The sequence below is a fragment of the Panthera tigris genome, chromosome B3 (assembly GCF_018350195.1).
Source record: "Panthera tigris isolate Pti1 chromosome B3, P.tigris_Pti1_mat1.1, whole genome shotgun sequence".
In the NCBI taxonomy this organism is placed as follows: Eukaryota; Metazoa; Chordata; class Mammalia; order Carnivora; family Felidae; genus Panthera; species Panthera tigris.
In genome coordinates this window covers 37,915,974-37,941,503 of record NC_056665.1, presented here as the reverse complement: position 1 = coordinate 37,941,503, position 25,530 = coordinate 37,915,974, and the positions used below count along the sequence as shown (strand labels likewise).

The 25,530-nt window shown below is 40.2% G+C and overlaps 1 protein-coding gene and 1 long non-coding RNA gene across 11 annotated transcripts in view; one reads left to right on the top strand and one right to left on the bottom strand.

The window, feature by feature from the left end:
• The window catches only part of IQCH (IQ motif containing H), a 212,729-nt gene that overhangs the window by 117,601 nt on the left and 69,598 nt on the right, over nt 1–25,530 (top strand). For 7 of the 10 annotated variants that reach the window (XR_006218555.1, XM_042988561.1, XM_007084540.3 and 4 more), the window contains 4 exons: nt 5,613–5,696; nt 9,780–9,955; nt 19,088–19,360; nt 23,558–23,749. Coding sequence is in view for 9 of the 10 variants with exons in the window: in XM_042988561.1 (XP_042844495.1) it covers nt 5,613–5,696; nt 9,780–9,955; nt 19,088–19,360; nt 23,558–23,749 (725 nt within the window). In the remaining variant the exon portion in view is untranslated. Of the gene's footprint in view, nt 1–5,612; nt 5,697–9,779; nt 9,956–19,087; nt 19,361–20,121; nt 20,149–23,557; nt 23,750–25,530 lie in introns of those variants that run through there. The other 3 variants (XM_042988568.1, XM_042988562.1, XM_042988564.1) reach the window with 3 other exon arrangements.
• On the bottom strand, nt 11,098–12,063 carry LOC122239442. The gene is made up of 3 exons (XR_006218556.1): nt 11,936–12,063; nt 11,607–11,812; nt 11,098–11,169 (listed from the first exon to the last, which is right to left on the bottom strand). It is a non-coding gene; the product is annotated as an uncharacterized LOC122239442 (long non-coding RNA).

Below are 25,530 nucleotides of genomic sequence, written 5' to 3'. Positions count from 1 at the left end.
CTGAAAAGAGTCTTGTATATACTAAGACAAAACTATACTCTTTGCCATTGCCTTCATTCTCATGAAAAAAATATTAAAATGTTTGCTCAGCAGCCCTCAAACTTACACTCGTAACAAGTATTGAGAGCCCTAAAAAGCACTGGTTACATAGGTTATATGCATCAATACCACACTAGAAACCAAGACTGAGAATATTTAAAAATATTTAATTTACTTTCAAGTAACAATAAGAAATCCATCACCAATGTAACCTAAATAACATAATTTTGTTAAACAAAGCCTTTATTTTCCCAAACAAAAAAACTCAATGAGAAGAGTTGCACTAGTTAACAAGTTTGCAAATCTCTTAATAGAACATAGTTGTATTCTCATATCTATTTCTGTATTCATCTGTTGCAATATGTTGTTTTGACTGAAGCATATGAAGAAAATCTGGCCCTACGCAGATAAGTATTTGGAAAAGGGAAGACTATTTTATATGTTTTATAGCCTTTTCAGATAATTGTGTATATTCTGCTTCGATTTTATACCAAAACTCAACAGTGAATGGTAATTTTTATGTGAGTTACAATGTGGAATTTGAAATTGTATCAATACTTTTTTTGTATTTTGTGAGAGGACAAGACTGAACAAGGTAACCATCATCTCAGTATTATTTGGAAAATAGTTTTGACCTTCCAGAACCACTGAAAGGGTCTCAAGACCTTCCATGGTTGCTAGACCAGGCTTTGGACATCACTGGCTTTAGCTGCATGCAATGCTGGCCCTCCACTGATAAAGCCGTTGATAAAAAGTTCGAACAAGAGAAAGTCTTCACTCTTTTAAACAGGAGACTTTCAGAACCACACAGAATCCATCTGGCCAGGTTAGTTTGAGAATGTTTTCGACACTCAACAAATATTTAAGCACCTCCTATGTTTTCTATGTCACCATCACAAAATTACCTAATCCCCCTTAGCGGTCCCCCCAAGACAATGCTCAGTTTTATTTTCATCAATCTGGCACTGGATATACTACATACATACATAAATAACCAGCTAGGCTCTCACTGTACGTTAATCTCTTATCTCAGTAGCTTGTGCTCTCACACTTACACAAGTAATTAAAACCTGGGTATAACCATAATGTCTAGATCACATTTCTCTGGATGACTGCAGTCTGCTAATGGATAATTGATTGTGACATATGTCACATGTTCCCTGAAATTTTTACAGTTAGACTACCAAAGCTGGATGTTAACTTTTCTTTATGAATTGGAGTAATTCAGGACTACCTCTATAACAATGTCACTTTTGCTCAGCTCGCATCCAAGTATGCTTTCTTGAATGGAAGAGAAAGGGATGGAGTTATCGCTATTGCTGTTGTCACCTGATATATGCCTGTAGGAGTGTGTGATGCATGTGAACATCACACAGCACGTGTTTCAAAATGGGGAAAAGGTTGAGAACTTCTGCTCCAGTCCATCAAATTGAGGAACGGCTGACTACCATCTCAGGCCAGGGTGATTAGATAAATGACGACTTGGTAACTAGAAGTCCATTGCTAACCCCTTCTCTGCCTCGGGGAACCTGGAAGGAATATGACTTGGAGACAAAAGGAACTAGGAGTCAACCACAGGGTGATAAGCAGGCTGTTCAAGAGTATGTGCTCTAACGTAACAGTAGAGGCCTGTCAGAGGCACACACCGGTCCCAAGGAGGCACAGTCACTGAGCACGGCCTCACTCATGGGTTTCTGTGGTTTCTGTGGAAGAAAGGCCAACTCCAGCAGAGCCAGTTCCCTGGGTGCAAAGAGGCCATTAGCATCATCTGATAGGAGTTTGTGCGGGAGTGGGAATAGGGAAGGGAGAGGAGACAAATGAAGGGGTGAAGGTGGAGGGCTGATGGCCAGGAACCATTGATGAGCGTCCTTGGCTCAATAGACCAAAAGTAGTCGGGTAACTTCAAAGAGGTGTCTCTCAGGTATCCTCCTCTGGAGTGAAGCAGAGGCATAACATTTTGAGAAATGACGGAACACTCTGTCAAAGAGGATGGCCATAAGGAAGGAGGCTGGGTCCCTCTCTAAAGTGATAAGGAAGAGAGAGTTCCCCGTTATGCCAGTGCTGTTGCCTCCTGCGCTGATGAGGACCCAGAAAAGGCTAGAGGTCCCACTCACCATTCTCTGATCTCCCCCAAATTCTCCAGATCAGAGAACCCATTTTATAAAAGTTGAAAGGGAGGCAACGTATTCGTTTCCTGTCACTCTCTAACAAGTTCCCACGAGCTTAGTGGCTTCAACAATAAAAAAGTATTCCCTTAAAGTAATAATTCTTTGTTCAGAAGTCCGAGAGGGGCTAAATCAAGGTATTGGTAGGATGTGTTCCATTCTAGAGGCTCTATGAGAGAATCTGTTTCCTTCCCCTTTCCAGCTTCTAGAAGCTACCCACAAAGGAGTGAATGAAGAGAGCCGTTGGCCTCCTTCTTCCGTCTTTAACACCAGCAACAAGCATCTCTCTGTGCCTTTCTTCTATGGTCACACCTTCTCTGACTCTCTCCTCTCCTGTTTCCCTCTTCTACTTTTAAGAATTTTTGTGATTACATTGGATCTAACCAAACAATCCAGGGCAATCCCCTTATTTCAAGGTCAGCTGATTAGCAAGCTTAATTCCATTTGCAACTTGATTTCCCCTTTGCCATGTAACCTAACGTATTCACAGGTTCCAGGGATGAGGACACGGACATCTCTGGAGGGCCATTTTCTGCCTGCAGCAACAATTAGAAATAAAAGTGAGAGAAGAGGCAAAGACTTTATCCCTTCTGGAGATCTCTGCTCACACCTGATGAGTGTTGCCTTCTTTCTTCTTTTATGCAACCACATTTCTGCAAGACCTAAATATGTCCTGTCCAAACTGTATAGTAATGTGCAAGTATATATGATCTTGGACAAGAGGCAAGACACTTAAAGTAGATGGTGTCTCAAGGCTCCCCCAGTGACCTTTGAAGTACCATGTGTCCGTAGATTATATTCTCAAGTGTCATGTTTCATCACCTCCAAGCAGGTCTGCTGAGCTCCCCAACGCCACAGCATCCTTGCTGATAGCCACTGGTTAAGTCACTATTGTATTTAATATATGCACTATCAGCATCAATGAGGGTTTTTCACCCAGGGGTCAACACATGTACTCTGTGGGTGTACAAGACATAAGGATAGGGGTGCCTGGGTGGCTCAATCAGTTGAGCATCTGACTTTGGCTCAGGCCATGATTTGGCAGTTCATAAGTTTGAGCCCCACTTTGGGCTCTGTGCTAACATCTCAGAGCCTGGAGCCTGCTTCAGATTCTGTATTGTGCTCTCTCTCTGCTCCTCTCCCGCTCTCTCTCTCTCTCTCTTTCTCAAAAATAAACATAAATTTTTTTTTAAAAACGGGGTGCCTGGGTGACTCAGTCAGTTGAGCGTCCAACTTCAGCTCAGGTCATGATCTCGCAGTTTGTGAGTTCGAGCCCCACGTCGGGCTCTGTGCTGACAGCTCAGAGCCTGGGGCCTGCTTCAGATCCTGTGTGTCTCTCTCTGCCCCTCCCTCACTCACACTCTGTCTCTTTCTCTCCTTCAAAAATAAACATTAAAAAAAAATTTTTTTTTAGTTTTTTTAAAGACGTAATTATAAATCTGACTTAAAAAAAAATTGACTCCCAACTTCTGCTCTGGGGATGGCAACAGTCATTACATTGTATCTTGTCCATGTAGAATGGTCTCTTGCTTGTCACAGGATTTGTTGTTGCCGTTGTTATAGGCTTTGGAAGTATGTCTATCCCCCATAACATCAAAATACCTTATGTTTACACAGCATTTACAAAATGTCTTCATATCTGTTACTTCATATGATCCTCTATAACAACGTTCTGAGATTGCTTTCAGTTCTTTGAAACAGGTGTATTGGTAACCGGTTCTATCATAATTTTTCATAGACATTTTATTACGCATTCTGATCAATGGTAACAGAGGTACCAAGTCATTTGTTGGAAAACTGACCTCCAGCTCTTGGTTGCAACACAGACTTACTCACTCACATGCTGCACGCGCGGCAACAAAGTGATCAGACATCCTTTATATTTTAAATTGGACATCATCTTAATGAGACATCTCACACTGCCTTTTATCTTTACTTCTGAAAGGAAATGCATTCATGGAATGCTCTCAGGCACTTTTCTTACTCATACTTTATCCTTTAGGCATTTTTCCTGCCTTCTTATAGTTTTGATATAGGAGTTACTCACAATAATCTTCCTAAACAGTTATCTGAATATCAACAGAATTATACAATACGCAAAATCCTACAATAAGTTAAAACGATCACACATCAAGACAGCATTGTTTGCAGCAGTCTGTATTAACTTTCATATGTGGAATGAAGTTCCCGAAACTACTTCAGAAATTAATAATTTTTCAAAAATAAGTCACCTAATTTGTCCTTCTGCCTCTTTAGTTCTTAAGTTCATCTGCATAAAGCAAACGGGAGACTTTAAGATGAATTGTAAACTCATTTAATTTCCAGACATTGTCTGGTGTTTAAACACTGACATCAAAGCAAAGAGCCAATTATCAGAGTGCATTTGATCTGAAGCCCTGTTGCCTGAATTGCTATAGTTTTCCTTATGCCGAAAAGGAAATCTGTGTCACATCTCAAAGATGCAATATTTAAAATCACTTTATCTATAGCAGCTTCACTTGAAACATGTGTTTGGGCTCACTAACCACAAGGAGGCATTGAAGCATCTCTTCAAAATGTGAAAAGCAATTTTACTTAAAAAAAAAAAAAGTTGCACCTACAGTTGCTGAATTTCATATAAGCAATTATACCTGCCTGTGAGTACGCACGCCTTTTAAGTTCATGTTTTGAGCCACTTATTTTTTTAACCCCTGAAATGCCAGCACAAAGTGTTGCCTCCATTGCATCTTTTGTGAAAGATTTTTGGACAACGGTAATCCATACGCAATTTTCTCCTGCTCTGTTTCCAGTGAACATGAAGGCCAGCCACAGGACTTTTATTAGTACTGACAAAGTAACTGCATTACCCTTTATTGCCCTTTAAAAGGTTCAAATTTCTTTTGACCCAGTGAGCAGAAGTATATTTCTTAAGTATTCAGAATTACTTAAACACATATTCCTGACAGCAAGGGGTGTCTCTGAAATCTGTGTATCAGTTTAGAATGATTTTGGGGACACATCTTCAAAATGCTCCACAGAAAGCACAAGTTAAAAGAGCCAACATAGTTTTGTTTTTGTTTTTGTTTTAAACCCTGAGCAATAATTTTCTTCAATGTTGTTTTGAACCTTCACGTTAAACATCAGAAATTTTCCTCATGTTTTTCTGATCTTGATTCCCGGTGATTTTGCTGGTGTTGAAAAATATGAACTCTTCTCTTGCAGAATATGCTGCTTAGCACATCTTCCAGAATAATGCTTAATCCCCTGAGAAGCAAGGATCTCAGTCTCAGGAGTTAGACTGTGTCTGCAGGATGCTGCAGAGAAAATTCTTTCCTGGAAATGTGGACTGTGACACTTGGAAATCCTAGTGTGCCATTTTGCCATACTGACTTGCTCTTTCTGCGTTTCGACACCCTGTTTGTCTTTTAGGATATTCCCAGCCTGTGCGACAAAATATTGACGACTTCAACACAAAGCAGAACATGCAGCTGGGGAGGCTGTGTGACATCTTAGGTACAGTAAATACTTTCACGCAAATGACTCTTTGGAATGTTTATCAGAGGATGTTGATAAAAGTGTTTATTTTTTTGCTTTTTTCCCCCCCCTACAAGGAAAAAGTGTGGATTTCTAATCTACTTTGCAGGGCAATTACATGTTTTGTTTTAAAGAACAGATTTATAGTGGAGTCAACTTGAGTTAAAAAATGACATTTTTAATTAATTTAGTTGGGTAGCTTTTCTAAATTCTAAGGATTTCTCCCCTATAGCCTCAAATCTTCTTCATTTACTGAATCTGGCAGTGAATGAAGCCAACATTTTACATTTGTGTCAATACTGTCTATTCTATTATCTGGGCAATAAGTGGAAAGTGGTATCAGAAATGAAAAACATTGTTTTCATTATAAGACTAAGAGGGACGAGAAGATAGACTTTTAAAAGAAGCTTTTATTTAAATATATATCATCTTGTTATTAGAAGAAAGGAGATGCTCGTGGAGGGAATTTTTAGAAATATAAACCTCCAGTTGAAGATACATTTTTGTAAAAGTCAAGTTCTGATACTGGCTTGATCATTTCTAAATCAGACACCAACCTGGGCCAGGAGAGAAGAATACAAGAATGCCATGGCTTTGGTCAGTGCTATTCAAGGCTAGGGTTTAAGTGAGGCTTAAAGAATAAAGGTTGCCAAGGCTAAGCACTAATACTGAATGGGTTTAGGAGGTACTGGCCAAAAATTCAGGGTAAACAAAAACTAGGTTTTTATTAGTTACTAAATAAGAACTTCTGTGTTTTTGTGAAAATATAACTGCTTCGGCCCTTATTTAAGCAGAACAAGGAAGAATTTTAAATTATCAATGACCAACTTAGCTGGCTCCCTGGCATGACATACTTTACATGATTCATATATATTTCAGCATCATTATTATTTTATAAATGCCATTTGGTAACAAAAATACATCAGTACTAGAAATTTACAGTGTCCTAAAATAATAATAGTGTAATTGCTTTAATCTATTATGTAGGCACTAATATTGTTTTTCAGTATTACAAAAAATTTTTTTTTTAATGACTTGAGATTGATTTGTTAGTGCTGAGCTATTTCAACTAAAAACCTGACTGGGTGGAAACCACTGAACTGCAGCAGAGGGCAGACTTTGCTCTAATTTATTTGCATTAATTTTTTCTCTAGCTTTTTATATACCCTTCTATATATAGCACAAACCATCACCAAAGAATTTCTTTACAAAAGAGTCTCATTATTTGAAAGACTTGAAAGTATTAGGTTTCTATTTTAAATAACTCAATAATTCAGTCTATGCCTACCTGTGATGGAAAATTTTGCTAATATGAACACTTCTGAGATACTATGAACCAAATGCTTTTTTTTGGTACACTCTCATCATGATATAGCGATTCGATCCTAAACCCTCTTCAAGAGGAGTAATGGAAGTTTAGAAACAGTTGTTAGAGGGTAGAAAAAGTACCTGCTGGTGAAATTTAAAGAAAAAATGAAGAAACTAGGAAGATTAGTAATTTTATGTAAGAATAAATGATTATCTTTTTTAAAATTATTATTCCATTAATTCTTAGCAAAGTGTGTCCCGTTTTTGCTTCTTCAGGGGAAACAAAGAGATCTGATCAGGTTGGTAAGACCTGTCATTCAGATATTGGTTGTGAAGTCAGGGTATCAGGTGGAGACCCCAATGGCTAGTATTTTCAATTCCTAGAGGAGTTAAGCAAGAGAGTGGCTTTTATTGACTATTGACTAGCAACCAAAGCAATCTTTGTCTTCATATTAATTGCTTTCCAAAATTACCTGTCAATTAATTTTGAGCATTTGCAGATTCACAAACCATACTAATATCATATATTAGCGTTAGTGATACGTATTCTTTTGCCAGAAATACATAGGAAAGGTGAGATTAGCAATACGATTGGTTGTCATTTGTAATCTAGAAATTTCTTCCCAAGAAAAATTTAGTTTTTTCAGCTACGGAATCTTTACGTTCATTGTTTGTTTTTGTCTTTCTTAAAAAATACTTTAAAAAGATACTAGTTTGGTTTTTAAAACCAAATAAAGAACACACCCAAAAGCCACAATGAGGTTAATTTAGATTGGTTTTGTACAGATCTTCACAGTGCAATTGGCTTTTTTTTTTTTTTTTTTGCATTTTAGCATTTCTCTAAAGAAAAGATAAAACCACCACCAAAAAAGCAGATACAATGATTCCTTCAGAAGAAGAGCTGTACCATGCCATTAGTTTAATAAGACACCAGTCCCTTCTTGAAAACACAAGATTGGGATATGATTTGATCATTCAGCAACTGAATACAAGTTATCTACTATTCCCTCAATTGATTTATTTTGGAGTTTATGTGGCAGTTGGGTTTCAAAATGAAAGAGGGACCCCACTTAAATATTTACATTTATGGCGTGCCTGCTCTGGGCTCAGCACCGGGCCAGGTCAGGGGACACTCCTCCACAGGGAAGATTTCTCCCACAGGCCGTTGTGTAAGATTTTCTACTTCCCAAATCTCTCCAGTCTTCCAAATCCCTTTGGTCAAGCCACAAGTATGTCTTGAGTGGCTTCTGTGTACTCCACTCGGTACCGAGGCTTGGGGGAATATAGGAAAGAGCATACACCTTGCCTTTAAAGAGTTTGGAGAGACAAGATCAATAGATTTGAAACAATAGGATGAAACCACAGAGGATACTACATCATGTTAAATCTCGAAGCATGGATTAAAGGAGCACAAGTGTGGAGGGCGGGGTGCAGAATCACTGCTGGCTTGCCCTGGTCAGAGTGGTCCGAGCGGCAGATTCGCACATGGCTACTGTTTGTTGAGTACCTACCATGTGCCGAATATGGCACCAGATGCTTTATATATATTCTTTCATTTAATACTCTTCAAAACTCTATGCCCAGGTGATTCTATTCTCCATTTTAGAGATGAAGAAACCAATGCTTAGGAAGGATAAATGGTGTGCCCGGCATTCCTAGGCATCTGAGCTAGAATTTAGTCACTCTGTGTTCTATATACTCTGCCAGACTTAACAGAGGAGTCTTAAAATCCCCTCAGAGCCCTACCTGACCAAAGAAACATTTTACAGCAGTCCCTCCCTTGAACTTCCCTTAGCACCTGGTCTGGGAGTTTCCCTGTGCCCACTGCTCTCCACCCCATGTTTGATGACTGTTTGCGCACATGAAATGGTTGCTCCTCACGGGCAGCCTCTCAGTGGCTTATTTCCCTCCATGTCCAGCCAAGTGCTCTGCCCCTACTGATCAGCCAGTTATTATATGAATGAATGAAGGACTCCATTGGCTGCTGATTTCCTGTCCCTGCTCCTTAAAATCTTAAACCCCTGCAGCCTGGAGTGGGTAATCTCATCTAACTATCCCATTTGGGTGGGATATTTAATTAGGATTTCTTTCTATGTACATAATAAGCACATCTCAAGAAGAAAAACAGTTAAATTAAGACAGTGTTTTCTTTAAACCAAGAATCACTAGATGTCCTATTTAAGTAATATACTCCTCTTTGGGAATGGAGCAGGGAAAAGGTTGGTTTCCTGAAATAATCATTGCCATGGTCATAATCAAACCATTTATTTGGACAGGACGTTCCCTGAATTGGCCCTGCCAAGTCCAGGCAGAATAAGAAATTGCAACTTCATCAGCTTTCTAAAGTTAATAGCTCTGTTTTATAATTTACTGAAGTTAATGGGATAAATTTTTAAAGCGGTATGCAATTCCCATTGATGTTAATGGTAGTTCTGGGGCTAAATCCCTATGTATTATTTGAAAGTGCACTTCCATGGTATCTCACAGCCCTCCTTCTGAAGGAATCGTGTCTATTTTTTTTTTTTTTTTTTTTGGTGGCGGTGTTATCGGTTCTTTAGAGAAATGCTAAAAGGCAAAAAAAAAAAAAAAAGCCAGTTAAATTGCGAAAATCCGTACAAAGCCAATCTAAATTAACTTCAATGTGGCTTTTGGATATGCTCTTTATTTTAAACTGTGCAACATCAATCCGATGCCGGAGTTCAGAATGTCATTTACCTTTACACCAGTAATTAACATTGTGCCTGTTGTTTCTAGATGCCAATGTGAGTGTCATCTACATCTGCTCCCATCAGATGAATGACGAGTTACTGCTATATTACAATAAAATCCTGAGTCTACAGGCAGCTGTCAAATCGGGGAACCTTGAGGACAGAAGTGACCTGCAGGACAGGTTCAAAATTATCACCCCTGAAGCTATAAACATCTTCCCTGTGAGTTTGTCTTCTAATTACTACGGCTTCAGGGATGCAGTAAAATTAAATTGGAAATTTTATAACTTGCAACGCTCTGGTACACATCAGTGAAATATTATTGCAAGTTTAACAGCTTTACTGATTAGACTACTAGTTGGACTGTAGGAAATAAATATCCCAGTTTAACTTTCAGACTTAGTTGAGCTACCCCTGCCCAGTTTCTCTACAGCTGAAACCTAATTGCAGTTATAGGTGATACCATCAAGTGGGTGAATTTATAACACCTACAGTTCCTTTGTCTTAATTTTGTGTGCAGACACCAAGGCAGAGACAGGCTGGGCCCACCCAAGGTCACCAAGCTAGTTAGGGACAGGAGCTCGACCAGGGCCCCTGTTCTCTGATTTCCACACTCTTATTCCTTGTTACTCCCTGGGCCCGTCTCCTGGAGGGAATCTGGCCTGATTTACCATATCACAGGGCTCAGAATGAACAAGGTTTAGATTTTGTAACTTGTACTGATTTTTAATGAATGGAATGAATTCTAGATGGAGCTCCATCCCTACCCAAGAGTTTTTGGGAAATTCATGGAGCCACAAGGGCAGTGTTCTAGAATAAGGCAGTCCAAGAGATGGCTTGAAATGAATTTCTCCACGTTTTAACAAGAATTTAAACTATGTTAAACAACCAACGTTTTAAACACCTAATGGACTACACAATTCTGAGGAGGACTTTTTTTTTTTTGTATAATTAAGGGTCTGAATTTGCAGGTAAAGATATAGCTGTCTCCACTCACAAGTGGGATGCGCCAAAGTCAATGCTCTATTTATCGGCAAAGAAACTGATGGCATGCTTTACTATTTATGTGTTGTTGCTACCCATTAACCCTTCAGATGCACCATGATTTGACCCCCTCCCTGCCCAAAAAAGGCCTGCTATGGCTGAGGAGGGTTGCCATAATATTTCATCAGGATTTACTCTCTTCTACCAAGATGAACATTTAATTTTTTCATAACTGGATACCTCAGTGTTCCCCCAAAAGCTCTTTGCCTAGCTCTGATTCATTGGCACTGCTTGGCTGTGGAAGAGGACAGCAAGGCAGGGGCAGGGTGAAGAGAAAAGACAGGGGACGAATCATTGCCACTTACCTATGCTATTAGGAACCCAATATCCTCCATCAGTGCAAGGATTGTTTGGTGCTTCCTAGCTAACCCCTGGCCTCGATAGCAGGGTCACTGTGGACATTAGAAAGCAGGGAAGACAAAACCATCATTAGTGTGTAGTTCATTTCCTGATTTTATCCAGCCAGAAACTGGAGCTAATGCCTGGTAGCTGCTGATAAGGAGTTCCTGTACATCTGAAATGTCCATGTACATCGAAGGGGCATGGACTAGGAAAGGAGCACTAGTTTGGGAGAAGGAAAGTGAGTGCATAACTAATATTTATCAAATGCTTAGCACACATTTTCTCATTTGGTCCTCAGAACACTGCAACATGACAGAAATGACCAATCTCTTTCTATGGCTGAGGAAACCAAGTCTCCTGTTCTGGTCAAAAGTTACTGGTGGGCTCAAAGTGTGAGCCAAAATGTGTCTGACCCCAGAACAGTATCAGGAACTGGAATGATTGCTTTGTTCCTGGATGACCCTGTGGCTTGGGCAGCTCCCTTTACCTTTCTGGTCCTCTGAGCTTCGTCCATACAATCAGGTGATGGCTAGGGCATTTCAAAGCCCTTCCCAGCTCTGCAATCCTGTTGTTACCTGAGACATATGCACTGCAGACCACTCTTCAGCTTCTAAGCAAGAGATAGGCAGTTGGCACTAACCGATGTGCTGAGTCACATTCGTAGTGTGGGTTTGCATCTTTGTGGGTTTGCATCTAGAAAGAAGTAGGGAATATTTTAAGTACTTAATACTTCTCATAGTTTACATTTAAATTATTTGAGTAATTAATCACTGGTAGGCAATCAACTTTTTAAAATACAAAAAATTAAGCTCTCACTTTCAAATCAGTTCTTGCTCATGTTTAGTTATGGCTTTATTTCCTTTTAATGGGTTTGAGAGATTGGATCAGTGCTGATTTTCATCCAAATGGATGGCTTTGAGGAGATTTTTTAAAAGCGTGCCAAAAATCTGTTTGTACATCTCTCCAAGTTACTATACGATGCTTTAAGCTGTAATGGCAAAAAAAAAAAAAGTGCTGTTGTAAAGTCATCATGTCTATTTTTGAACATTTTAATATTTATGAAGACATCCCAAACAACTACTTTTTGTCTCAGGTCAAAAAAAAAAAAAATTAGTGGTGATCAGTTAAATGTGGCTATAACACTATGGAATTAGGAACATTTTATTTAAAAAAAAAAAATTTTTTTTAACGTTTATTTATTTTTGAGACAGAGAGACGGAGCATGAACAGGGGAGGGACAGAGAGAGAGGGAGACACAGAATCTGAAACAGGGTCCAGGCTGTGAGCTGTCAGCACAGAGCCCGACACGGGGCTCGAACCCATGAACTGTGAGATCATGACCCGAGCCAAAGTCGGACGCTTAACCGACCGAGCCACCCAGGCACCCCTGGAATCAGGAACATTTCAGATCTTTGTCATCTGTGTTCACCTCCTGCCTGGATCTGATGATACTGATTTATTCTGAATGGTCATCCAAGACCCGCGGTCAGTAATGTGCCCTGTGCCATCACTTGCTCATATTTAAATCTTTATTAAACACATATCGAACACAATACTATGGTACCATCTTGCCTGAAGAATAAGGCAGGCCCACAGATGACTGACTATAACAGAGTCAGGCCGAGTACTTGCCAAGAGAGATCAGCAAACCTAGAGGAGACAGAGATCCAGCTTGGCTGGAAGTGACCCGGTGCTCTAACGTTAGATTCTATGGCTCCATCTCCACCCCTCATCACACCTCATAAGTTCACCAGACCTTCACTACTCAGTCTATAGAATGGGAGAAGCTACGGCAGCTGGTAGCACGAAATTGTGCTAATACCCAGGTTTCAATCTTGCCTCTGCCCTTTACTAGCTGTGTGGCTTTGGGCAGATTACCCAAGCTTCGGTTTCCTCATCTCCAAAAGAGGGGCTGTTAATTGGTACAGTGTTCTATGGATCAAACAAGAGAATAATCTCAAAAGGCTTTGACCATGTGACCTTTACATCGTGAGCACTGCCACCTTGAAACACTCTTCTAGGTGCCCTATAAAGCCCACCATGTACATTACGATTCGTGTCCCTGGTTCCCCCAGATGTTTAATTTTTTTACATTTCCTCATCTGAATCATTTGTAGGGAAAGGAGAGGGGTGAGATAAACAAGGAGGAAAGAGGGTGATCAACCAGATGGGAAACACAAACTCAAGAGATGGTACCAGCCATTGCCCAGTGGAACACTAGGTTTCCTAGAATTGCATTCTTTGAAATAGGTGTTGACAATAGATTTAGGGGCGCCTGGGTGGTTCAGTCGTTTAAGAGTCAGACTCTTGATTTCAGCTCAGGTCACAATCTAGCAGTTTGTGAGTTGGAGCCCTGAGTAGGGCTCTGTTCTGACAGCTCAGAGCCTGCTTGGGATTCTCTCTCACCCCCACCCCCCACCTTCCCTTCCCCCACTCACTTACACACATGCACACTCTCTCTCTCTCAAAATAAATAAACTTAAGAAAAAAGAAAATGGATTTAAATTACGGCAGGAAAAGCATATTGCACAGATCTAAGAGAATAGAACACTTGCTCTGGAAGAAGGGCCTAATAGTATAAATCATATAAGCCCTCTTCTCAGAGGAGCTCTGTGTTTTGTTTTTTTTTTTCCTAATTGGGGGCAAAATATACATAACATAAATTTTACCATGTTGAATGGTAAAATGTTTATTTATTTCTGAGAGTGAGAGCACAAGTTGGGGAGGGGCAGAAAGAGAGAGGGGAACAGAGGATCTGAAGTGGGCTCCGTGCTCATAGCAGAGAGTCCAATGCAGGGCTTGAACTTGCAAACCATGAGATCATGACCTGAACCAAAGTTGGACACTTAACCAACTGAGCCACCCAGGCGCCCCTAAAATTTACCATTTTAATCATGTTAGGTGTGCAGTTCAGTGACTTCAAGTACATTCCCATTGTTGTGCAACAATTGCATTATCCATTTGCAAAACTTTATCAACTTCTCAAGCAGCAATTCTGTACCCACTAAATAGTAAGCCCAGAAGAGCTCCGGTTTTAAAGGGAAAGTTAGGGGCACCTGGGTGGCTCTGTCGGTTAAACATCTGACTCTTGATTTCGGCTCAGGTCATGATCTCACAGTCATGGGATCGAGCTGCACATCGGACTCTGCACTGAACATGGAGTCAGCTTAGGATTCTCTCTTCCTCTCTCTCTTCCTCTCCCCCTCTCTCTCTCTCTCTCAAAATAAATAAATAGGTGCACCTGGGCGGCTCAGTTGGTTGGGCGTCTGACTTCAGCTCAGGTTATGATCCCGTGGTTGGTAGGTTCAGGCCCCACATCGGGCTCTGTGCACAGGGTGCAGAACCTGGAGCCTGCTTCAGATTCTGTCTCCCTCTCTTTCTGCCCTCCCCTGTTCACTGTATCTCTGTCTCTCTCTGTCTCAAAAATAAATAAACATTAAAAAAAATTTTTTTAAATAAACATTAAGAAAAATAATAAAGGAAAAGTTATTTGAGAGCTGGAAAGACTCTAGAGACTTCAGTCAATGCATCATTTGAATACGGGGACTGAGGTTCAGAAAGGTTGAGTTTTCTAAATCACCTTGCAAGTTATAAATTCAGGCAGGACTGAAACCCAGGGGCTCTCCCCACTCTCTCTCCCATAGTTATCAGTTACACTTTCTTTTTTTTTTTTTTTTTTTTTTTTTTTTTTTTAATGAAATGTTTTTTATTTTATTATTTTATTTTATTTTATTTTATTTTTTTTTATTTTTTAATATATGAAATTTACTGTCAAATTGGTTTCCATACAACACCCAGTGCTCATCCCAAAAGGTGCCCTCCTCAATACCCATCACCCACCCTGCCCTCCCTCCCACCCTGCCCTCCCTCCCACCCCCCATCAACCCTCAGTTTGTTCTCAGTTTTTAACAGTCTCTAATGCGTTGGCTCTCTCCCACTCTAACCTCTTTTTTTTTTTTTTTTCCTTCCCCTCCCCCATGGGTTTCTGTTATGTTTCTCAGGATCCACATAAGAGTGAAACCATATGGTATCTGTCTTTCTCTGTATGGCTTATTTCACTTAGCATCACACTCTCCAGTTCCATCCATGTTGCTACAAAAGGCCATATTTCATTTTTTCTCATTGCCACGTAGTATTCCATTGTGTATATAAACCACAATTTCTTTATCCATTCATCAGTTGATGGACATTTAGGCTCTTTCCATAATTTGGCTATTGTTGAGAGTGCCGCTATAAACATTGGGGTACAGGTGCCCCTATGCATCAGTACTCCTGTATCCCTTGGATAAATTCCTAGCAGTGCTATTGCTGGGTCATAGGGTAGGTCTATTTTTAATTTTCTGAGGAACCTCCATACTGTTTTCCAGAGCGGCTGCACCAATTTGCATTCCCACCAACAGTGCAAGAGGGTTCCTGTTTCTCCACATCCTCTCCAGCATCTATAGTCTCCTGATTTCTTCATTTTGGCCACTCTGACTGGCGTGAGGTGGTATCTGAGTGTGGTTTTGATTTGTATTTCCCTGATAAGGAGCGACGTTGAACATCTTTTCATGTGCCTGTTGGCCATCCGGATGTCTTCTTTAGAGAAGTGTCTATTCATGTTTTCTGCCCATTTCTTCACTGGGTTATTTGTTTTTCTGGTGTGGAGTTTGATGAGCTCTTTATAGATTTTGGATACTAGCCCTTTGTCCGATGTGTCATTTGCAAATATCTTTTCCCATTCCGTTGGTTGCCTTTTAGTTTTGTTGGTTGTTTCCTTTGCTGTGCAGAAGCTTTTTATCTTCATAAGGTCCCAGTAATTCACTTTTGCTTTTAATTCCCTTGCCTTTGGGGATGTGCCGAGTAAGAGATTGCTACGGCTGAGGTCAGAGAGGTCTTTTCCTGCTTTCTCCTCTAAGGTTTTGATGGTTTCCTGTCTCACATTCAGGTCCTTTATCCATTTTGAGTTTATTTTTGTGAATGGTGTGAGAAAGTGGTCTAGTTTCAGCCTTCTGCATGTTGCTGTCCAGTTCTCCCAGCACCATTTGTTAAAGAGACTGTCTTTTTTCCATTGGATGTTCTTTCCTGCTTTGTCAAAGATGAGTTGGCCATACGTTTGTGGGTCTAGTTCTGGGGTTTCTATTCTATTCCATTGGTCTATGTGTCTGTTTTTATGCCAATACCATGCTGTCTTGATGATGACAGCTTTGTAGTAGAGGCTAAAGTCTGGGTTTGTGATGCCTCCTGCTTTTGGTCTTCTTCTTCAAAATTACTTTGGCTATTCGGGGCCTTTTGTGGTTCCATATGAATTTTAGGATTGCTTGTTCTAGTTTCGAGAAGAATGCTGGTGCAATTTTGATTGGGATTGCATTGAATGTGTAGATAGCTTTGGGTAGTATTGACATTTTGACAATATTTATTCTTCCAATCCATGAGCAGGGAATGTCTTTCCATTTCTTTATATCTTCTTCAATTACCTGCATAAGCTTTCTATAGTTTTCAGCATACAGATCTTTTACATCTTTGGTTAGATTTATTCCTAGGTATTTTATGCTTCTTGGTGCAATTGTGAATGGGATCAGTTTCTTCATTTGTCTTTCTGTTGCTTCATTGTTAGTGTATAAGAATGCAACTGATTTCTGCACGTTGATTTTGTATCCTGCAACTTTGCTGAATTCATGTATCAGTTCTAGCAGACTTTTGGTGGAGTCTATTGGATTTTCCATGTATAATATCAGACAGAGACCCAGTAAAAAAAGAGAACTACAGGCCAATATCCCTGATGAATATGGATGCAAAAATTCTTAATAAGATACTAGCAAATCGAATTCAACAGCATATAAAAAGAATTATTCACCATGATCAAGTGGGATTCATTCCTGGGATGCAGGGCTGGTTCAACATTCGCAAATCGATCAACGTGATACATCACATTAACAAAAAAAAAGAGAAGAACCATATGATCCTGTCAATCGATGCAGAAAAGGCCTTTGACAAAATCCAGCACCCTTTCTTAATAAAAACCCTTGAGAAAGTCGGGATAGAAGGAACATACTTAAAGATCATAAAGGCCATTTATGAAAAGCCCACAGCTAACATCATCCTCAACGGGGAAAAACTGAGACCTTTTTCCCTGAGATCAGGAACACGACAGGGATGCCCACTGTCACCGCTGCTGTTTAATATAGTGCTGGAAGTTCTAGCATCAGCAATCAGACAACAAAAGGAAATCAAAGGCATCAAAATTGGCAAAGATGAAGTCAAGCTTTCACTTTTTGCAGATGACATGATATCAGTTACACTTTCTAAATAGTTTGTGAACCAGTGCCGCTAACATTCCCAGAGACATTTGCATTTGCTTAGCATTTCTCCACGTGTTGAGTAGATAATGTGGATGACAACTGGAGAAGTAGGTGCGAGTCTACAAAATCCCTTAACTCCCTTAAGACTCTGGCACCTTGTATTATATAATTTGCATGGCATTTTAATGACTTTATTTTAATTACTACCATTTAATAACAACAATTACTACCATTTACTGAATATCAACTCAATGCCAGGTATTATAACAAGTGCTTTACATTCATGATCTCATTTTAACCTTAGAAAAAGCCAGCAAATGGGTATTTTTATTTCCACTGAACAGATGGAGAAACTTAGGCAGTGGGAGTATTAGTCACGTGCCTGAGTTCAGGTAGCTTGCAAGTGATAGAGCTAGATTCACAGCCAGAACTCCTAAGCCCCCAGCACTTTCTCACATGCCATGATGCCCTCCTCTGTAGAGGAAGTGAACACAATCTGGGGTTCTCATATTCCATCCTTGGCTAATGTCTTTCCCGTGCCCATCCTCACCTGATAAAATCCTACTCATCCCTGAAAATTCACCTCAATCCTAACCTTTTACATAACAATAATACTAGCTAACATTCACTAAGTGCTTATTATGTCCAAGGCACTATTATAAGTGCTTTACATGCATTATCTCATTGAATCCTTACAGCATCCCTAGGAGATGGGTACTATTATTATACTCATTTTACAGATGAGGAAACTGAGGTCCAAGGAGAATGAATAATCTGCCTTCTCAGCTGTCCCCATCAGCACATGGCCTCTGCTCCCTCCTCCATGCCTCACAGCCCTCTGTAACCCTTTATGGTCCTCCTCTGCCTCGTATTAGCTATCCATTGGCTGTGCTCATTTCTGTCCCCAATCCTTGAATGCTTTGGTACGTGCTGACCGTCTGGCTCTGTCCTCGACCCCTTTTAGACATGCCAAAATTATTTACTTAATTAAATGAGCAGTCACAGGTATTGCTGAGCTGGGTCTAAATAGTCAAAATTAAAACAAAAAGAGTTTTCCATTGGAAGATAAAATTTAAGTCTTGCTGAAATTTTCACATATCTTCCGTCCATGAATCCTCTCCAGAGTGTTGGCTAAGAAACACGATAAACATTATAAAAGTACCTATTTCCTAAAACGGACTTGGTGGCGGAACTTTGGAAAGAGACTATCAAGTGCCCTTTTCCTTCCGAGTCCTTTAAAGAGTTGCCAGATTAGAAGTCCTGTATAGTGAAGCATACATACTGTAAAGCTTTTCTCTTCACTTTTTGTATTGATTTTCCAGACGCTTTAGTGTTAAACCATGCCAGAAGTGTTGCAGAGATGAATCACTATTATCCAAAGGCCGCCAGCCTCTTTTCCTTCTGACAGAAGGATAATTCCACGTGGATCAAATAAATACAGATGTGTAGTAATTAGTTCTATTCCCAGTGAGCCTATTTCCAACACACTAAAGATGTGAGCGATTATGGAGCCTCACCCCAACAGCTTTTATCAATTTAAACTGCTAAACAACAGGATAGGTCATAACCCAGCCTGCTATTAATAATGCATTTATTGTGTGCAACATTATAAATGAAGCATATGGACTAGAAAAAGAACACCTTTCAACAAGAATGATATGGTCTCCCCTTCCCCCCCCCCCCCCAGAAGCATCATATGTGCCTGGCCACTTACCTGATGTACAGTCCCAAGGCGATCAAAAGAATAAAAAATCTCATCCAAGGAAAAGAGGCCTATATTGTCGGCGGGTTCCTCCACAGAGATGATTTGGCCGTGGCGGATATGTTAGGCATCCCCATCCTGGGTCCAGAGCCTGAACTGGCTCATCTCTACAGCAGCAAATCTGGAAGTAAACTGGTCTTTGACAGCGTCAATGTGCCAGTCCCTCCTGCAGTGTATGGCATCTATCGTCACCAGCAGGTATGTGGGTGGACGAGCGAGGCTCTGTTCAAATATTCCATACCTTCCTGACCTTGTGGGAGCTTCGGGTCTTCTGGAGCCAGCCCTAGACAATGAAGAATATGTGGAATGCTTAAGTTATTTGATGGGATCTGCTTTAGGCCTTCCTGTTTCAAAATATCTTCCTATTGGCCTTGCAGAAATTGCTGGGATTGTCAAGATATTTACTCATTTGGATGAAGCCATCGAAGGCCCTGTTGATGTACGAATCTGCTACCAGTATTTACCGCCCTAACATGGATTAGTTAGCTCATCATCACGTTAGCTAGCCAGTCATTGAGCAGGACCCTTAAGAAATGTGAGAGTCAGTTTTGGTGAAAAAGGGCAGGTTTGGAAAACCCCAGCAAGTGAGCCCTTCTGCTGAGTCAGGCTGTAGAGGGCCTACAACAGAGGGCTACAGACATCCTTGGCTCTGTAAAACAATCCTGTAGCTCCACAGGAAGGGGCCATCAAGGGAGTAGGAGAAAAATCCCAGAAAAAGGACAGGAAATGGGTCCGAGAAAAAACTATCTGCTTCTGCGTTTTTGCTTTGGGCCAGGTCTCTGGCTAGGCACTCCTCCAGCAGACCTCCTAACTATTTGGAGAACTCTAATATTAGTCACCAGAAATGATCTTTAAGTTAGCTCTGGCAGGTGTTCTCTCCCATTTAACTGCTATTTTTTTTCACAATAAGGAAAATAAAAAGGCAAATGGCTGTTAACATTTCCCAACCTCTGTTTCAGTACGTCTCTTGACCATTACTCCCAGCCGGTCACAACTATCCCAGGCACCCACTTCTTGGGAAACTAAATAACTATGCACAATGAGGCAGTTTGTGAGGAACAGTATTTAGGGATCCTCCTTCCTTCAGTCACTTGATCATCACGTTCTGTACGTCATCGCTGCTGAGCCCCAAAGTCAAGCCTTTCAACAAATCATACTTCTCAGAGATTAGTTTGAAGGTATTGTTAGCTTATTAAGTTGCCCTAAAAGGTTTCAGTCTTGCTAGAGTGTTCTTGGGCAATACATGGGCTAAGGAAGGAAGTTGCTCTTAAACACAGCCAAATCTGGAAAAAGTACAGGCAGTTTTAATAAGAGTGAGAGAGAGACTCCCCTGAATTGGTGTGTCCCTTTCACTGTCATTAGTCTCCACTGGAATTTGAAGGTAACAAAGTGGATTGCTTGACTCTGCTTCCCAGTAGAATACTCTGCTCAGAGACTGGATACAAGTGAAATGCACCTTAAGACTATATAATTTTACACGTGTACATTACATTAAACAGTCTTCAAAGCTTTAAAATGTATGTGCGGTACTTGTATTAAGTCTTGCGTTCATCTCCACTGACGAGAACTCAGGCAATCTTGGCTAGGAAATATTTTAGAACTTTATATGTTGATTGTGGAATGCAGTAAAACTTCCCTCTCGTGCCGTTATTCAGAAGCAGGATTAAACACCTCGTCGTAGACAAAGTGGATTTCAGGGATGCGTCATGCAACCTATGGCATGTGCAAATTGTTTCACAATAAACCAAGTTATCACTGACTTCTACTCCACTTGTTTGAAAACGTATGTCTGAGGTCATCAGGAATTAAAGTGCTCCATTGAGATTTTTCCAGATAGTGGCTGCCCTACCTAATCTATCTGTGTCAGCGATTTGAATTTGCAGATGGTGATGAATCAGTAACACTGACTTTTTACCGATGTACACCATAAACTTAAAGCCAGTGAAAGAAAGCTGTGATTATTTTAATTTAGGTGAATAAATATTCCCGACTATCAGCTGGATTTTAGCAATACACATTTTTCCACTTCTGCTCTACACCAGTATAAAATGAATGGCAATTAAGAAATATATTACCTCTTTTGAAGAGATAGGCTCAAATAGAAAATTGATAAATGTTTGGAAATAGCATAAAGTCATCTGGTTTATGATGAAGTAATTTATCTGTTTATTTTTTAAATCTAGCACGAGCGCAGTGAGCATTTCCTGTTTTGATCCATAAAGTAACCATGCAAGTTCTCTTTCTGACACGTGCTCCATATAAAATATTGACAGCTTTGGTTAAATAATCAAAAATGGCAATGCTATTTTAAAGCACTGTTCAATTTTCACTTAAAGATAGCACATAATTCTTTCGAGTGGTGCAGTCTTTACAATACTATTGATCCTTTTCATTACTGTAGGGGATCCATCAACAGACACCCATTTATAGGATTCTCAGAAGCAACAAATAATAGGATTTGGAAGAAACAGATAATAATTCTGTTAGTAGTTGAAACCTCCAAATATACAATATATCCAAGCATACAATGGAAAAGGCTATACAGGCTAGCACGCTAAAAAACCGTGAACACCTTTCCTTGCTAGCAAAAGAATTTCATCAGATATTAACAACCAAAGACCATTTATACTTCTGTCAAGTGTGATCATGATGCAGCAAAGTATGATATAATACAGAATCTATCTTCTCAACACAACATTAGAGAAAGAAAGGATGTCACTCTGGAAGGCACATTACAAAACCTTCTAGGCTATGCTCGTAGCCATATGGTATGCAGACAAGAGTACTTGTCATTTAAACACCAAATTATCTACAGACACTACTTGATAATTAGGGAGCTAAGACAATTCCATTTCCACCCTAATCGAATACCCCATGGTTGCATGGGGCTTCCGGGGATCCCAAGTATGCCCATTTTGAGATCACTTCCATACTGCTGTGTAGTGTAACATCCCCAGGAAGACTTGCTGAAAAGACACAACACAGAGAACAGATTGTGTCTTTAATCAAAATAATTTTAATCTTCTTGCTCCAGACTTTAGCAGAATATGATCTTGAGCCCTTTCACACCCTTTGGTTAGAAAAACCAAAATTCAAAAATCCATTTGGTAAGCCAATCTCGTCCAAAGAGAAGACAATAAGAGTGTCACAGAGACCTCTCTATGGACAGAAGACCATAGTCAAGAGAGCTCAAGAGAGAGAATGCTTAGAACTGTTTTTGTTTCTTTCTGAGAAATACAGACCAGAACATCTGATGGGAAGACCAGACAAAAAGTCATTTTGTGATCTAATGGGTTATTTTTCTCCAAGGCTCTACTTCTACAGTATTACTTATAATCAGGCAATCTGGGCTATAGACTTCTGTCTGATTCAAATTTATTCCAAATGGCTTATTGACTGCAAGGAAAATTGCTTCTCTTGCTCCTCTTCTGACTTCTTTCTCCGCCTCACCCCCCTCCTCCACCTCTCTGCAGGCTGAAGTAGGCAGCATGGCGGAGAGGGAATGAGCTTAGGTGCTGGGGTCAGAGCATCCAGGTGGAGTCCCTGCTCTGCCACTTAACACCATGTGATCATGGGCAAGTTATTTAAATTAACTGAATCTCGGTTATTCATATATAAAACGGAACTAATAATGGTGCCTGCTTCATTTTTGAGTATTACGTGAGAAAAATCATGTAAAGAACCTAGCCAAAGGCCTGGCTCCTACAAAGAGTTCAGTAATGCTAAATATTACTGTCATTGTGATATTAAAACTTGAACTCCTATCCCTTCCCTTTCCATGGGACTGAGCCCTGTTCTCAAGAGAATACTGTCTCAAATAGAATGTAGTTGTTTTATGAATGTTTTATCTCCTTGACCTGTCTTGTTCACATAATACATATGACATACTTGGCCAGTTGACTATCCAAACAAATGTATTTCGTGTATGTTAATGAGGGAAAAATTAAATGTTTATAGGTTACAACATTTAAAAACTCAGCAAAGCTCGAAACAGTTAAAGTTTTCAAGACTATAACTCTTTATGGTCTTGAAACTATAAAAAAAATCATTTGAAGAATCAGTAAGTAAACACATCATGCTCTAAAAAAGAAACAAAACAATACCAAGATTCAATTACAGATATTCAGAGATTCTTTCTTTTGCCTTCAAAAGACAGCAAAATGATAATTTCAGAATTTCTCGTAACTAAGACTATACTTTTAAACATGCCTTTCGTCCCTCCTGGCTAGTGGTTTCTTCACCTCATAGATACACCACTTAAAACTTCTAATCTGTCTTAATAATTAGAAGATAACCAAACGAACAGGTCATTTGAAGATACAACTAAGTTAATGCGATACGAAGGCATCTAGGAAGCTAGCGATACTAAATGTTGCTGTGTCTTGGGCCCCACAGATGATAGAACAGCTGAGTCAGCTGGTCATAGATCACCTGGAAATCCAACGCTGGCTCTTTAAAATGGACTATGAGTTTGGAGGAAATGGGACTGCGTTTTGTGACATTCCTTCCCACCTAAAGCACTACAAGTGGTTCCTAAAGGAGAGCAGCAGATATGGCCACGAAGACTGGAGCAAGAAATGGGCACAAGTGAGTGTTCAATGGTGACATAAACCCACAGTGTCTGTGAACCGTTAGGAGATGAAGCAAAGGCTCAGCTGGGAGATGAAAGCACTTTCTTCTAGACTTAGCTGGGTCACCAATCAGCAGTGAGACCTCAGGCGAGTCCTTCTGACTTTCTTGGGCCTTCGTCCTTATGCACACAGTGACTGGGATGGATCAAGTTATTTTAATATTTTTTCTGACTTTTAAAAAAAATCTTCAAAAATTTAAGTAGAGTTAACACACAATGTCACACTAGCTTCAGTTGTGCAACACGGTGACTCAACAACTCTATATGTCACGTGGTGCTCACCACAGGTGGAGCTGCCATCTGTCACCACACAATGCTATGACAATACCATTGGCCGTATTCCCTATGCTGTCACTTTCATCCCAATGACTTATTCATTCCATATAACTGGCAGGCTATATGATTAGGTGATTTTAAACATGTCTTCTTTGGGCCCTAAGAGTCTTCAGTCATGTCTTCAAGTTGATTATGATAATCAGGGAGTAATTTTTTTTTTACCATATTCAAATAACATGACAAATCCCATCATTTGGTCTAAGTGGGTCTTGATCAGATGCTTCTAACAACTGTTGTTGTTAAGCTGGCTGTATTTTATTATGAGAGAGAAATTCTATTAGCGAACGGTTGTCACCTGGAAGCTGACATAGAAAAGCATTCTGTCAGCAGTTATATGGTTTAGAAGCCAATTCAAGGAAATTTATGTAACTGCTGGTCCCTATGAGATGTCGAGAAAATACTACATCCCAGCCAGAAAACCTCCCAGCCAAAACTAAATACTAGGTACGAAGCCTTAGTGTATGAGTGGACGTGTAGAGATTTTTCCATGTATACTGGTGGAAGGATGAATTGTACAACTTCTTAGTCTGTTCCAAACTTACTTAATAATTAAAGTCATTTTAATGGCTCAATATACAAATTCAACCCACCATTCTTTTTTGTTTTTTAATGTTTATTTATTTTTGAGAGAGACAGAGCACAAGTGGGGGAGAGGGTAGGAATCCAAAGCAGGCTCCAGGCTCCGAGCTGTCAGCACAGAGGCCAATGCGGGCCTCAGACTCACTAACCAAGAGATCATGACCTGCGCCGAAGTTCGACACTCAACTGACTGAGCCACCCAGGCACCCCTTCAATCCACCATTCTAAAAGCTGCCTCACCTTGCATCCAGGGGCCTAGTCTTGCCTGGTTTCTCTCTCTATATATATATATTTTTAAGATTTATTTATTTTTGAGAGACAGTGCAAGTGGGAAAGGGGCAGAGAGGCGGGGAGGGGACTGAAAATCCGAAGCAGGCTCTGTGCTGACAGCAGCAAGCCTGATGCAGGGCCCAAACTCATAACCCTTGAGATCATGACCTGAGCCAAAGTCGGGTGCTCATCTGACTGAGCCACCCAGGTGCCCTTTGCCTGGCTTCTCTTAATTTCAAATCTCTGTTTTCACTGACCTACTGACAAAAGCATAATGAATGAGGAAAATTCGGGTACAAATTCTCTTAACCGATTCCTTCCCTGCTGAAGTACATAGCAGTGGGCTGGGCAGTGAGTTGCATCTGCTTTGAGCATCCCACTCCAGCAGTTTATGAATCAAGACACACAAGTGACGAAAAGGGAGGGGCACACAAGAGAGAACCACATTATTCTTGCAGAAGTGAAATGACGAATAAATCCAGAGAACAGTCAGAAGAGAGAGTTCCCTTTGACAAATGTTCCTGTTCTCCCCATGATCTATTCTGGGCTTTTC